Consider the following 16057-nt stretch of genomic DNA (forward strand, 5'->3'; position numbering starts at 1 on the left):
TCAAAAACTGTGAGATGAAGGGACTTGCTCCAGGTTACACAGCTAGCCACCAGGAGAACCCCTTATAAAGCAGTAGAGACAGAAATATGCAACGTGACAGTGTCTCCTTGCCTGGCTCATATTTAACTGCAGATTCTCATTCTGCTGCTCCATTTAGCCCACCACCCCACTTCCCACCACGAAAGCCCTGGAACAAAGGATTTTGTGCTCCAAAACCAAGAGGGAGGGACTTACTCTGCTGTACCAGGCAGATTTATTTTGTGTTCAGGTCCCAGTGTTCACTTGCTGGCTTCCACAGTGCTGTGCAGTGTTTGTCATCGGTCCCCGAGAGAGTAGGACCCAAGGAGACTTACTTCCCTTATACCTATTTTCCTCACCCCACCTCTTTGTCGTTCTGGAGCTTTCCATGGATGAGAGCGATGGGACCCGGGGAGTCAAGGAGGGAGCAGGCCAGGGCAGACCTTCCCTGAGCCAGCCTGGTGGGAGGAGCCTAAAGAATCCTGGGCTGGTTGTGCATGACTCTATCTCGCCACCTCGTGTTCAGACGGGTTCTCAGTAGTGTAAACAGGAATCTGGGACGTTTTGAGAGCACTGAGCAAAATCTAAGCCATGGGAGGGGATGGTTGCGAACCAACAGAAAGGTTCTGGTACCACTGCTCTTATCTTCCTATTTGGAATATATGAAATCTTGACTTCCAGCCTAGTTGTCTGCTGAGTCTTTCAAAGGCTAAGTTCCTCATTCTTCAAAAGCAAATAAGGAAAAGCCATCTAGAAATAGCTTTCATCTAATCTGTCACGGGACTACTATTAGGATATGAGTCAAACCCACTCATTTATAGATAGTGCCATGTATACCATTGAAACCAGAGCCAGCAGGAAAGAGCTGTGCATGCGTGCTAGTGCAGTGACCGTGACCTTTGTGTTGTCAGATGATACACCAGCAGCCTAACCCAGGAGTCCACTACGAGTATGTTATCATGGGGACCAACGCCATCAGCCCACAGGTGCCACCTCACAGGAGACCAGGTAAAATCCTCTTTTGCTGCCAAGTACTCGTGTCATTTCCTTTTAAAGCCCCCTCTCTCCTCTTCTTGTGCATCTCCCCTCTGTCTCTCAGTCAACACAGAGAAAACCCATGTACGCATACTTTAGAGTCAGTGGGCCTGGAGACCAGAGGATGCTTCACCATCTGTCTGGACCTTCACTGATAAGAGTGTTTCATTCACTTGATTCAAAAATGAGGTGAACATCCTGGGTCTCTCTTTCTAGTTCATCATTTTGAAATGCCTTATATTAGTCTCCTATTGCAGCTGTGCCAAATTACTGCAAATTTAGTAGCACAAAACAATTCAAATTTACTGTCTTACAGTTCTGGAGGTCAGAAGTCCAAAATGGGTTTTGCTGGGCCAAAATCAAGGCATTGGTGGGCCATGCTCCTCTAGAGGCTCTAGGAGAGAAGCTGTTTCTGACCTTTTTGAGCATCAAGAGGCCACCTGCATGCCCTGGTTCATGGCCCCTTCCTCCATCTTCAAAGCAAGCTGAGTGACACCTGCAAGTCTCTCTCTGACTCTGACCCTCTTCTGTCATCACATCTTCTCTGACTCTCACCCTCCTGCGTCTTTCTTACAAGGACCCTTATATAACATTGAGCCCAGCCAGATAATCCAGGAAAGTCTCTCCATCTCAAAATCTTTAACTTAATCACAACTGAAAAATCCCTTCTGCCATATAAGGGAACACGTTGCAGGGTCCAGGGGTTTGGACACAGGCGTCTTCAGGGGGCTATTATTCTGTCTGCCACTCGCCTTTTCTCTTGCTCCCCTTTTGCTCCTATTAACACTACTTTGACCTGTAAGAAAAGAGTCACACCTGACAACCTGCCTCTTCGCTGTGGGCTCTGCTGGTACCCAGAGCAGGCAGCTCTCGCTCGGCTGCTGCTGGGGGTGGCCCGGCACTCTGGCTCTGCAGACGTTTCTTTACCAAATGATGATGGAGCCCACCACCCAAATGCAGACTGGCTTTCCGTCTTTCGATCAGGAAGGTCTGCAGAAATATTAATGATAATCGCTCACACGCACTGAGCCCTTGCTCGTGCCAGACACTGCTGAGTCCTTTTCATAAATCTACTCATGGAATTCTCACGGCAGTGCTCTGAGGGAGGTATTCATATTGGCCTCATTTTCAGAGTAAGGAAATGGCAGCTTAGAGAGGTTAGGTTACTTGCCCGGGTCCCACCGTGACCTCAGGCCAGCCTGTGTGACTAGGCCCTGTGCTTGTTATACTCCCTGGAGGCTACTTGGTCCAATGCCTGTCCCAGGAAGTGAGGGGACAGACGCAAGTCCTGTCCGTCCTTCTCTGGGCTGCTGATTGGATAACCAGGTCATCTGATTGTCATGGGTTGGGGACAGTTGGCTGCCTGGAGTCAACAGCCTGGGGTGTGCCCAGCACGTGGAATGTGTGTATTGGCCACACTCCAAGTCAGCACACTCAGGCTGAAAGAATTTTTAAGCCATTTCCAAGAGCAATGCACAACGTTAGAAACTAAGTTCGGATGGCAAAATATTGGGATTACTGAAGTCTGTTGCTGATTTATAGGGGCAACCGGGCAGATTATTTGAAATCAAACAGAGTGATGATGATTGATGACGAGCCCAGTGGGTCTCAGCTAACAGGTAGCGTGGAGTTCTGGGATTGGCTGCCTGGGATGGGGCAGGCCCAGAAGGGATCAGTTGTAAAAAGTTCGTGCGGAAGGGCATTCTGGACCAGGCTTCATCCTCCATATCAACAGAGTCAAGAGGCCAGAGCTTGAATCCAACTCTGCCACTTTCTTGCTGTGCATCCTCAGGCAAGTCAGTAACTTCTCTGAACACATTCTCAGTCTACAAAATAGAGAGGAAAAAAACCTACACTCAATTGTTTTATTTGGGGAGGGGAGGGTATTGAATAAATTAGGTGTCCATCCAGCACAGTGCCCAATACATACAAGGTATTCAAAAGATTTAAAAATGTTTTTGCCTACTAACATCTTGGGCGGTCTCCTTTATGTTGGTATGCCTGGTCTTGATACTGTTGGCCTGATTTGCGTATAATATTTTAAACCATGATGTATTATAATTAGCCAACTAAATAGGAAAGCACTGGTGAAAGGGTGGAGAAAGCCCTACATTTTAATTGTGTTCTACAGCAACTCTAGAATTTTCCTCCTTATTGTGTATTAAAATGATACATACCTGAGCATTCTTCAATCAAAATAGAAATAGATAAAGTAAAAAGCAACTTGCCTATAATTGCCAAGACGTGGAAGCAACCAAGATGTCCTTCAGTAGGTGAATGGATGAATACACTGGGTGCATCCAGACAGTGGAATGTTATTCAGTGCCAAAAAGAAATGAGCTAACAAGCCACAAAAAGACATGGAGGAACCTTAAATGCATATGACTAGGTGAAAGAAGCCCATCTGACAAGGCTACATACTGTAGGATTCCAACCATATTACATCCTGGAAAAGGCAAAACTGTGGAGACAACAAAAAGATCAGTGGTTGTGAGGGGCCGGGAGCGAGGGAGGGATGAACAGGCAGAGCACAGGGCAGTGGACCATTCTGTGTGATTTAATAACGGTAGACACTTGTGGTTATACATTTTTCAAAACCGATAGAACGTACATCACCAAGAGTGAACCCTAACGTAAACTATGGACTCCGGGTGATAAGGGTGTGTCAGCGCAGGCTCATCGTTTATAAGAAGTGCACCGCTCGGTGGGGAACATTGATAGTGGGCGAGGCTGGGGCAGGGGCGGGGGCTGGGAGATGTGGGAACTCTCTATACTCCCCAGTCAATTTTGCTGTGAACCTAAAAGTGCTCTAAGAAAAATAATAAAGTCAATTTAAAAAAAGCAATGTCCCCCAACTTCATCCCCTTCACCTCTTCCCAGAGGGAATCTCTCTTAACGATTTGGTGGCATTCTGCTGGCCCTTTTCTATGCATTTACAAAGATGCTCACAACCAATTTGAATCCTTGTCTACAATCTAAGTGTACAAGGAACATGACATGTCATTCTTTTCCATAAGTCAACTTAAATCTAACCTCAACCTGAAACTTCTTTGAAAGTGGTAGAAAATTCAACCTCAGTCAATATGGGGGCTCCTCCCATACACTCCAGATATGAGTAAAGATCCCTGCCTGGCGCTGCTAAGAATCTGTGGTGCTCCGGAAACCCAAGACCTCAGACTCCTGCCTCTCTCCACCTTGGAACCATCTCTCAAAAAACACTTTCCACTTTTCCCGCCTGCATCTTCCTCCCTCCTTCCCCTTGCTGGCGCCTCTGGAACCGTCATCCTCACTGAAAGCTCAGGCCTCCGCTGTGAGAAGGAAGAGTGCTGACTTCCATCAGCTCTTGCTTTCTCTCCTGCAAAAACCCCAGGCAAGAAAATCTAAGGGCTTGGCGGCTTGGACTAGGGGAGGAGGAGGAACAAAGATAAAGAACAAAACACAAATGAATCTCTCGAAAGGTGTCCTGCCACATCTGTGTGTGAGTGTGTGTGCACACAAACTGGATTCTACTATGCTTTTGTTGTTTCAGCAGACAACATATCAGAGTCTATCTCCATGTCACAACATGTATTTGCTTCATTCTTTTAAAAAATAACATAGCGTCTCATTCGTGGTTGTAACATAATTTATTTTAACCAGCACCATTGGTGGCCATTTAAGTCCATTCTACTGTTTGCTATTTCAGATAATGCTTTAGTAACCCTACTTGTGCATACAGCTTTATATGAAAGAATGGGAACATTTATACAACAAATGTCCTAGAAAGTGAATCACTGGGTCAAAAGAGCATGTGCATTTAAAATTTGGATAGATATTGCCAAATTGCTCTCCCAAAATTTGTGTCTATTTGCAGGCTCACCTAGAGTGTATGAGGTGTTTTCCTACACCCTCAACAAGGGGTTTGGGATTTAAGGGTTTCCAAAGTTTCTAATCTTTATTCTTAGGTAGATAGAGCTGTCACTGTTGTTCTTGTTTTCACATGTAATTTTTAAATTATGAGTGAAGTTGAGCGTTTTTAAATGACTTTTGGCTGCCTGTATTTCTTTTTATGTGAATTGCCTCTCCATTGGCTGTTGCCTACTTTTCCTACTGGGATGTTCATCTTTTTCTTATCCATTTTTAATAATGTTTTGAATATTAGGGAAATTAGTATCTGCTTATGTTAAATATGTGTGCTATGAATTAGAAATGATCTCATGCTGCCTAATTTCTAGTGTTGAAGCAATTTCCTCTGTGCTACTCAATGTCCGGTCTTACTTCTGTGCATGTGTGCTCTTGCCTCTGTTAGGGGAGCCCTTCAATGGCCAGCTGGTCACAGAAGGAAGGAGCACGGAGGAGGGAGAAGAGAAAGAGAGGAATGAGGAGAAGGAAGACCTGCGCGGTGCGGCACCTGAAATATTCACCTCAGAAGCAGCACAGCCCTTCCCGGTCAGGCATCCAGACAGATTTTCTTCCCACCATCCAGACAATTTGGTGCCACCAGCACCACAGCCCCCACGGCGAAGCCGGGATCACAACTGGAAACAGCTCGGGACAACAGAATGCTCAACGACCTGTGGGAAAGGTGAGCTCGTGTATGGGATATGAGCATCTCTGCAGATCCCCAAGCAAGGAATGTGCGGTGGGCCTAAGGGACACGGCTGACCCTGCCAACCTTGAGCCTGACCATGAGATGACTCATTAGTATGATGCTGGGTCAGAGGTCCCCAACACCTCAGGCCTCACCCTCAGGTTTGATGATCCACAAGAAGGGATTGCAAGATTCAGAAAAGCTGCTATCTCATGGTTATAATATTACAGTGAAAAGATACAGATTAGAATCAGCAGGGGAAAAGGCACATGGCCCAAAGTCCAGGAGAAACCAGGCGCCAGCTTCCAGGTGTCTCCTCCCAGGAGAGTCATACAGAGATGCGCTTAATTCTCCCAGCAGTGACGTATGGCAATATACGTCTCGTATTGCCGACCAGAGAAGCTCACTCGAGCTTTGGTGTCCAGGGGGTTTACTGGGATTCAATCATGTGGGCATGCAGCTCACACACACCTGACATTAGCTACTCAGCCTTTAGCACCCAGAGGTTAAACTAGCACCATATGGCCCGAGGACTCAGGCATACAAAAACAGGCCTTGACCGTAAACCACAGTGTTGGCAGAAACTGTCTCGTCAACCTGACACAGCATGACCCAAGACATAGGAAAACATTCCCACCAGCAGAATATTCCAAGGTTTCAGAGGTTATTTCCAGCCCTGGCGAAGGGCCGATTCAGAAGACAAGCTTTTCTCTGGAATGTGCAGGGACTGAGCAGCCCAGGCCTGCTGAGTTAACCCTTTCCTGCACAACATGTTCACTAATAATCACAGAACACGCTCATGTGGTTCAAGATCTGAAAGTTGACGTACGAGTCCAGGTTGTGGGACACTTAACACAAATGCCAGTTGAAACTCCTTCTCAAATCTAAGGATCTCAGGAAAAAACAGGCTTTGGGGCTTGGGGTGTTAGTTGCCCAGCTTTCACACTCACCAACCCTACAGCTCCCTTCCTACTCTCCCAGTAAAATCTTAATCCTGTATCCATCCGTTTATCCTAACCCCATCAGCTGAGACCACCAGGAGCAAATCTGTAGCCCAACAGAGTCAGGTTTACTGACTCCTAGCAACAAGGGAGACCACACTCTAGAAGTGTGGGCGTCTCTCCAAACAAAAGAGAAGATAGAGCCATAGGATTTGGGAGAAGGGGGGAGTTAGGTGTTTTTAAAAAACAAGGTTTTGATAGGGTCACAGCACAGTGCGGCTGTGTGCAAAGGGGTCAAAATCACTATCAGTCTGAACCGTGAAGTGGACCCAGGGTCCTGTTTCCTTGAGAACTCCAAAGTTAAGATAGATGTGGAATGTGGTGTTAGAAACCCCTTATCTGACAGCATTCTGCGCTGGGTTAGAAATTGATGCTGCTTCTCTGTTTCAAGGTGGCACAGCTCCCCAGCGCAAGGACACATCTGCAAACTGTGAAGTTAGAATTTGCTTCATATAAATGGTAATAGCATCCTGTTTGTAGTAAAGTCCTATTTGTGAGCTAAAACAGCTGTTCTTTGAGGAGAGGCTGCCACAGAAACAGAAAGGCTGTATCCCCAAGGAGTTTCTGCAGCTGAGAAACTGTGTGATACCCGCAGATTATTGGTTTGGGGATTTTTTTCTTTTTTTTCAAGAGACACATCTGAGTGTACAACATTTGGAAACTTTGATAAAATTAGCAAATGGAAGAATCTTTCGCAACTGCCTCAAAAGCTTTTACCTTTTCCTAAGGGCATTGATTGAGTAGATTTGACAATAGAATTTAGATCTTTGCTTCTTCTTGGGGATGAACCTCTTTCTGCCTGGAACCTCTGCCAGTTCCGTAATGACTTGATGACCAGGGTGCTGATTTGCGGAGGTGTCATTATGCAAATTTTATTGTGTTTATACTTAATACACGTGCAAAGAATGGACACTGGAGAGTCACTGGACCAACTTCTTTTATAAGCTTTGTGAGGGAAAATTGAATGCCTGTAGGATGTGTCTTGACAAAGGCAGAAAGCTAGAGATAATTATGCGTTAAGGCCAAAATCATTTTAGTGAGGCTCTGTCCATCTATACCGTAGAGGTAAACAGTATGAAACATAATTGACAGAGGAACTCAGGATCAGAATGTCTTATTACTGAAACATTCTCCCAGTTAGGGAGTCGTGTGAGGCCCATTAAAGGAACCAGATACACTCAGAACTAGGTAAAAAGAAGGTAAAGCTATAAAAGGGATAAAAATTGTTGTCATGTGGTTTTACATCAAGGGTGCCTTGTGTGAAAGATTCTCTTCCATTTCATGCCTTTAAAGATAGCCTGGTCCAGCCTTTCCAGTAACGTGGAATGTAGCCTGTCCAGAGACCGTAAGGCATTGTGTTACCAGCTTGATGGGATAAGGACAAAAGCATGTGGCTTTTGCCGGCTCACCCTCCACGCTGCTCACACAGTCCTCAGTTCCCTGACGGTTGCCACTTACTCAGCCAGGTGGTCATTCAGTGGGTCTCTATCTGCTCTGTACCAGACATGATGGAGGGACCTGTCCATCCAAAGAGTCCAGTTATTTTGCTCCCACCTCCACCCCTCCAGTCTGTGGGATCCACCTGAGGCAAACAATCTCCCTTCCTTACTGCTCTCTGGTATCTGGCCAGCAAACTCCTGCTTACACTCCAAGATCTTGCCTGCTCTGTCAAGTCCTTCCTGATTCCTGATTCTGCGAGACAACAGGTAGGCACGGAATAAGTAATTGTGGGACCTCACGGTGATTTGGGACACCGTTCTGTCCCAGCTCTGCTTGGCCTGGCTATCTCCTTGAGTGTACACTTTCCAGCCTGTGCGCCTGGCATCATACCAAGCACACAGTAGTTTTCTTGAGTGAGTGAGTATATCATCACCACATTTCAAATAGGGTCCACATCAGCTATTATGTATGAGGGTAGTTTTTACATCCTCATTACATCCTGGCATAAAGAATGTCGATTGATATATTCAAAACTGAAGAGTCTTTTTCTCTAGATTTCCATATTATTTTGTTTAATGTTCTAAGATAGCCTTTCTCCATTGCATTGTGGATACACACCATGCACACACACTTGGCATCTGCCACTCAGATGCCCGAGATGACATGTCCATCCTCTTTTGACCCTGAGAAACAGTGCTGGTTCTCAGGCCAAAGAGATACTGAAAGGTGCCTTGGAAATAGAAGAAGATCAGAGACGTATTGCTCCCCTACCTCTCCCTTCCCTTGTACTCCTAGCCCCCTTTTTTCTGTGTGACAAATGGCAGCAGCCCATGGATGCCCCTCGTTTGCTCCCTCTAAGATTTGCTCCCAGGTGGCACTGGTCCCCGACGTGCAGGGCAGAGGAGGTGATGTGGATCCACAGGACATTTAGCTCATCTCACGGTCATCAGCAGCAGTGACATGTGTGCCATGACAGGAAATTCCCACCTGCTGGTGCTAACTCTTTTCTGCACAACCCAAGTCCATTCCCCTTGTGACGTCATTGTTGTCCCCACACAAACCCTCCCCCAAACTCTCCTCCAGTCCTTCCTGGGGGAGCTAACCAGACCACACATTTCTACGTCTCTGTTTTTGTAGATGCTTTTCAGCATCATGCTATCATCATCACGGGGAGGGGTCCTGCTGCCAGCATCCGAGAGTGGCCCACACTCCGTCCCAGCCTTGCCAACACCTCTGTCAGTCTGGTCAAACTCTTGGCTTGGCTCGGTTGATTCCCATAGTTCCAAGACTAGAGTTATCTAATTTTTCTTGCTCCTTATTTTGTCCATCTCTCCATAATGCCTCACTGACCTCTGTACAGTTCCGTCCTCCACTGTAACATATTTCTGTTTTGATTAATATACCAGACATATAACCCAACCAAACAGACCCCAGATTTTTTCCTGCTGCCTGAAGCCCAGCCAGCATCTCAGCTCACTGCCTCCTCCACCCCCCATTCTTGCTTGCTAGCAATTAGAGGAATAATTGAATGGCATGCTTGGACAATGAAGAGATGGCCAGGTGCCATTCTGAGTGACAGTCTCCCTTTCTGCAGAAATCAAAACTGACCCAAAGGGGCCGGCCCCGTGGCCAAGTGTTTAAGTTTGCGTGCTCTGCTGCGGTGGCCCAGGGTTTTGCTGGTTCGGATCCCGGGCACGGACATGGCACCGCTCGTCAGGCCACACTGAGGCAGAGTCCCACATGCCACAACTAGAAGGACCCACAACTAAAATATACAACTATGTACTGGGGGGATTTGGGGAGAAAAAGCAGAAGTAAAGAAAATGACCCAAAGAAAGAACCAGTTGTGGTCACTAGAGTCAAGAATTATAGCTCTGGTGTTTTCTCGCCATCAGAAAGAGAGAGTGCTTCTGAATTTATTTCCTTGACTAAACACTGGAGCTGGACCATGGACAAGTGTAGTGTAAAGGCAGTAAGGGTGGGGAACGGCAGGCAGTGGCCATGTACAAACAGCCCCAAGCAGGACCCATCTTTCCAGGGCACAGAGCATTCCTATGGTAACCTATATCCTTTTAGCGAAAGATACTAAATTTCCCCCTCTTTTGAGTGCTGGCTGGTTGGGGTAGTTACTTTTGCTTTCCAATCCACAAACTTGTAAGCAGAAAACTGAAACCCATATGCTCTGAAGGGAAAGGGATAGGCTAAATAATAAGATTTTTACTTAAACTTTTAATAGCTGGGTCCCAGATGGGTACCCTGCAAGCCATGGACTGAATCTTATTCATCTTTGTAACTCAGCACAATGTGCTTAATGTTTGTCGAATTTACTTAAAAATCTCTTCTTAATGGAAGCAGGTATGTCGCTGGACAATATTTAACTTCGCAAAAGTTTTTGCCTTCCATTAATTTTACAGTCAGTACTGCTTTTACTCAGCTAATAATTATGCTTAATTGGAATGTTATTTTAAATAATGGTCTCAAGTTATAGCTACATTGTGAATTTTTACTGCCAGAGTCGTTTAAACAAATGATTGTTTCAGATTCAAAACTGTCTTACAAACTGTCAAGCTCCTTACAAGAACCGTCCTCGGGCTCAGCGGGTCACACAAGCTCAGCTTCAAGAAGCACTAAAACACTTCATAGCTGATGCAGTGTTGAGACGCTTGCATTAAAATTTATCCCTGCAGTTACAATTAAAATTATAGCAAGTTGGAAGTTCAGAAACTCTAAATGCCTGGCCAATTGGCAACAGAGCTAAGACAGAGCTGTAGAATAAATGACAGTGTTCTGCCCAGCAGGAATTGTTCACCGCAGACTGGGGCTGGGGTGGGCGTAGGGAATTACTTGTGAAAAGACATCTTACTCTTCAGACAGTTGAACTGAAATTCAGCCTGTTCCATTTCTCACTTTGTAAACAGCCGGTAGTAATACTTCAGTGCTGCCACCAGGGGGTAGCAGAGAGAGAAAGGCAGAATTGAATCAGCTTTCTTTTGAGCTAGAAATTCTGACTTTTTATCCAAAATAGATTTATCCTTATTAAGCCAACGAAACCAGCTTGTGGACTTAAAACAAACAAAAAACCTGAGGCGGTTAGTATAATTTTTATAGCAAAATAATAAAAACAAATATCAGACCTCTGATAAATATTCATTCAACAAACTTTTATTGAGCACCTGCTACTCTGCTGTACTGGGGTTACAGAGATGAACAGGAGCTAGTCCTGTCCCTGAGAAGCTTGCCATCTCATAGGAGGCAGACAAATACTCAAATAACTAGCATACCATTGGATTGGTGCTTTATTAGGGGAATGCATGAGATGATTTACAGAGAGGGGAGCCAGCTGCTCTTCTAGCCGCTCTTGAGTCTTCTTACTTCTCTGCTTCAAACTGACTGTCTCTTACATGTACCTGGAACTTGCAGGCCATGTGTTGGGCAATTTTGTTCCACTTCAGTGACCTGGACCTGTGCACACAGCTACGCAAACCCACCCTTTCTCTAGGATGCAGCTTGGCCCCTCCAGGACCCCTTTCTCTTTGATGTCTCCAGAATATCTTCAAGAAGTTATTATTTGTGCTCATTTCATAATCATTCACCTGCCTGGCGACATCTTAGACTGTTATGAAAGCTGTTTTTATCTGCCTTTGAAACCGTGTGCACAAATAGGTTGTAAGCTCTTCGAGGGCAGGAGCTGTTCCTATGCTTCTTTGCGCCCCGCAGAGCCTGGCAGACCTTGTGTGGGAGCTGTGTGTAAATGCATCGAGGAAGGAGTGTGTGTGCAAGTGGTTCTGTTTCTATGGCCTCTCTTCATCAGGATCTCTGTGCAGCTCCCCTGCAGCCCAGCAGTCAAGCGTGCGGGACTGTCCTTCTCATGTTCTCCTTGTCCTTGCAGGCTCGCAGTACCCTATTTTTCGCTGTGTGCACAGAAGCACTCACGAAGAGGTCCCTGAGAGCTACTGTGACTCCAGCATGAAGCCGACCCCGGAGGAGGAGCCCTGCAACATCTTCCCTTGCCCAGCCTTGTAAGACGGCCTCGCTATTGAGGTTACCTCTTATTAGGTCGCTTCTAGTCGTTTGCACATTGAGCCTTAGTAGCAGATATAATCGAATTTTTAAATCTCTCTACATCTCATTTAGAAACATGACTTGCTGTATGCATGAAATTCAGTCCATTTAGCAAGCGCACCTGACTTTCGGGATTAACACAGGAGCTCGTGGCCTTTCACAGGTCAGCCCGCTCCCAGGGAGCCGGAGCCATTAGGGCTTAGCCTGGCAAGGAAAACAAAGAGGGAAGCATAGAACTACAATCCAGTGTGGTCCGTGTCGTAGGTGAGCTGTGCACAGAGAGAGAAAGCTAGAATAAGATTTCTTAGTTCCAAAGTGGGTTAATGTTCTACAGGGTAATTAAACTAACCTTTGGAGTTGTTTTTTTTATTAGATAAAAATCATTTATAACTTCTCAGTTTTCTCTAATTTTGTAGAATCTGGGCCCTAATCGCCGGCAAATAGCATGTGGAACAAAGTTCATTCCTTTACAGAGTCAGCAGGCCCCTAGGCAGACTGTTAAGCAGTGCTGTAGGATGAGGACCACCCAGAAGGATTCTGATGGTCCTGTGTAAGTCGACTCGGGCTCGTGTTCTCTTCCTGTTGACTGACGTGATCTCTCCCTCCCACCGTCTTGTTCCTGAGCCAGCTGGGACATCGGGGAGTGGTCCGAGTGCAGCAAGACCTGCGGCCTGGGCATGCAGCATCGCCAGGTTCTGTGCCGCCAGGTGTACGCCAACCGCAGCCTGACGGTGCAGCCCTACCGCTGCCAGCACCTGGAGAAGCCCGAGACCACCAGCACCTGCCAGCTCAAGATCTGCAGCGAGTGGCAGATCCGGACGGACTGGACCTCGGTACGCAGGGTGGGGCAGCCTGCTCTGGGGCTCCCCCTCCAAGACCCACCGCCACCCTCCCACCTCCCCCCACCAAGACCTGACTTGGAAGGACCCTGAGTTCTCCAGGAGGGAACCCATCCTGTGGGGTTCTGAACTTCTGTTTCTGCAAACCGCAGCAGGTACCGATAGCTGGATAGAGTTAAGGCTACCGTGTATCATCCGCAGCCGACTTTAAGAGTGAGCCCATCAGAGTCGTGTGCATATGGGTCTCATCTCTCCCGTGCGTCACAGTGGTGTGAAGGTTGGCAACTGCTGGTAGAGCAAACTCCTTCCAATCTTACTCTCCCATTTTATAGATGACAGAACTGAGTCTCAGAGGAACAAAGCAGGCAAGACATCTAGGAAGGTTTTAGAGAAAAGGGTCGTGAAGTTTTCAGGGATGGGGTCCCCCCCAGGTAGTGTCACACTGCAGGGGACCCAGCAACACAGGGTGTCTCAGCACCGTCCTCTGCTCAGGTGGCAGGTAACAAGGATGAGGGCACCACAACTGGAGAGTCCCCCGGAGCTAACGCTGCCTGTTCCACTGACGTAAGCTTGCTGTGTTTTAGTGCTCAGTGCCTTGTGGAGTGGGACAGAGGACCCGAGACGTGAAGTGTGTGAGCAACATTGGGGACGTGGTTGACGATGAGGAATGCAACATGAGGCTCCGGCCGAATGACATTGAGAACTGCGACATGGGACCCTGTGCGAAGAGCTGGTTCCTCACCGAGTGGAGTGAAAGGGTGAGCGTGGCGGTGGGCAGAGTGTGTTTTCTGGAGCTGGGGCCAAGGCCTACTGGGCTAATGGGCAGGAGCTGCACGTCACAAGGTCTCCAAACCACACAAAGATGACCCACTCACCAAGAATCCCAAGGGTAATTTCTGACTTTGGGAAAAAGGCCCAGAGAACTATTATAAGCTTTCTATTCTTATATGAAGACTGAGGGGCTCCAAGACTGAGGAGTGGGTGTGAAATAATTAGTTTAATTCTCCTTAGCACATGAATATTAAATAATGAAATGCTAAATCAAGTGAATTATTACATCACCCCTTTCATAAGTTCTGTGAGTGCCTGGCATAGAGTAGGCACTCAGCAAATGGCAGGCCCCTTCCCTACTTCTTACTGACTCAAAGCATTTCACACACTGTCCCCTCCCCACTAGTCTGGCCTCCCTTGGGGTCCCTGGCGTCAGGTGTCAAAGATTAACTCAAAGGCATAGAGTTCATCATCAGCCCACCAGGTACCTGTGTACAAGGGAAACCAATAAGAGACTGAGTCCATCTATCACAGACAAAAATAGGATTTATATAAGAAAAGAGTGGGACTCTGGAGATGGATGGCGGGGATGGTTGCACAACAATGTGGATGGACTCAATGCCTCTGAGTTGTACACTTGAAAATTATCAAAATGGTAGATTTTATGTTATACGTATTTTACCACAATAAAAAAAAAGAGTTTAGGGAATCAACGTTAAAGGGCATAGCTTCGAGTAAGGAATAGAGGGGAAGGAGATGCTGAGCCTGGCCTTCCTTTTCCTGCGGAAGCTGCCGATGGGCTGCAGAAGGAGAGGCCGACCAGGGTTCTGCCCAGGGCAGCTGGTCTAGTCGTCAAACAGACTGTTTCTGGGTTTCCGGATTCTCCAGAAGACCTTGGAAGTTTAACCAGGACGTAGACATGAGTGGCTGTCTCTGTCCTTGGTTAGCGCCTCCCTCTCAGTTAGGCCAGGTCTGCACCATTTCCCTTATCAGAATTCCTCATGATGCTTCCCAACCATAACGAGCTACACATCAGCTGGGAACCTCGTGAGAGCGCAGAATCTGAGTCCGTACTGTGAGATGAACCTGAGAGTCCACGTTGCTTTTTTTTTTAAATCTTTAAAAAAAAATTATTTTATTGAGGTCATAATGGTTTATAACATTGTGTAATTTCAGGGGTACAGTATTATATATCAGTTTCTGCATAGACTAGATTCTACATTTCTGATGGGGTCCCGGGTGGCACTGAGGCCGCTGGTCCAAGGTTGGGGAGAGCAGCCGAGTTCATAGAATCTTAGGAAACACTGCTGAGCTCGTGAGCCCTCTCCCCACAGCCTCATGTTCTGTATCTCAAGCTCAGAGGAATAAACTTTCACACATCAGCAGATTCATGCCCATACTGCCACATTGGTTGATTCCAATTGGCCAGCATCCACTCTGACTGGTCAGTACCCACCGTGGACCAGTGTTCACATGGGTTTCCACTCCCTCCCTGTTGTAAGATGCCCCTTAACTTCATCCCTCTCATCACAGTCATAATCCACATCAGTGGGGATTGTTATTGAGAAAGAAAGGGAGAACAAACCTGCCAGTGCAGCCTTCACTCCACATTCAGAGATCATCCTGGAGATTCTCATCGAGTGACTTATCTTCGTGTGGATTCCCGACACCTCATGGCATACGGCCCCTGCCGCTTAGCCCCCAAACAGAGAGCCCTTAGAGTGTGAACACTGAAATTTTAGGATGAGCAGCTAACGGTGCCTCCAGCCCAAGGAGATGATTGTAACAGGCACCAAATTAGCACCATCAGGAAGGTGCTAGCCGAAGGTTGAAACAGATGGAAAGTAGATGCCAATCTAAAGGTGTCCATTGACTCAGACTTCTGCCCCTAGAGCTGACAGCAGCAGAGCTCACCCCAGTTGTTTGCATATCCCCCCCTTTCCAAGGCTCCCAGCTCTCACATTAGCTCCTGGCATTGTGGAAACAGTGCTGGGAGGCAGTTCAGAAGTCACGTTGGCCAGCCTCCCTGCCAGTATGAGGAGTCCTCTGCAGCGTCCCTGACACGGGTCTGACTCCTCTGTCAGAAACTGACTTGGTGCCGAGGCGGTTACATCTATTTCTTGTACAGCCCATGGTGTCGAGAGGTTTCCTTTTACATTGAACCAAAGTGTTTTTGCTAACTGCCACTTGGGGCCCCTAGAAAATGTGAGTGCTCTCTCCTTACATTACAGCCCTACAGATATTTAGGGACCCCTTCCACTTCTTCTCCAGGCTAAAAATTCGCTGTTCCTTCAACTAATTCTTTTGTGTTTCTGGATTTC

The 16057-nt window shown here is 46.9% G+C and overlaps 1 protein-coding gene across 1 annotated transcript in view; it reads left to right on the forward strand.

Annotated features, from left to right (window-relative positions):
- The window catches only part of LOC124235146 (thrombospondin type-1 domain-containing protein 4-like), a 175051-nt gene that overhangs the window by 138604 nt on the left and 20390 nt on the right, over window positions 1-16057 (forward strand). The window contains exons 4-8 of the mRNA XM_046652755.1: window positions 930-1026; window positions 5342-5617; window positions 11954-12083; window positions 12755-12959; window positions 13550-13723. Coding sequence (XP_046508711.1) covers window positions 930-1026; window positions 5342-5617; window positions 11954-12083; window positions 12755-12959; window positions 13550-13723 — 882 coding nt within the window. The remainder of the gene's footprint in view (window positions 1-929; window positions 1027-5341; window positions 5618-11953; window positions 12084-12754; window positions 12960-13549; window positions 13724-16057) is intronic.

The sequence above is a fragment of the Equus quagga genome, chromosome 2 (genome assembly GCF_021613505.1).
Source record: "Equus quagga isolate Etosha38 chromosome 2, UCLA_HA_Equagga_1.0, whole genome shotgun sequence".
Classification (NCBI taxonomy): domain Eukaryota; kingdom Metazoa; phylum Chordata; class Mammalia; order Perissodactyla; family Equidae; genus Equus; species Equus quagga.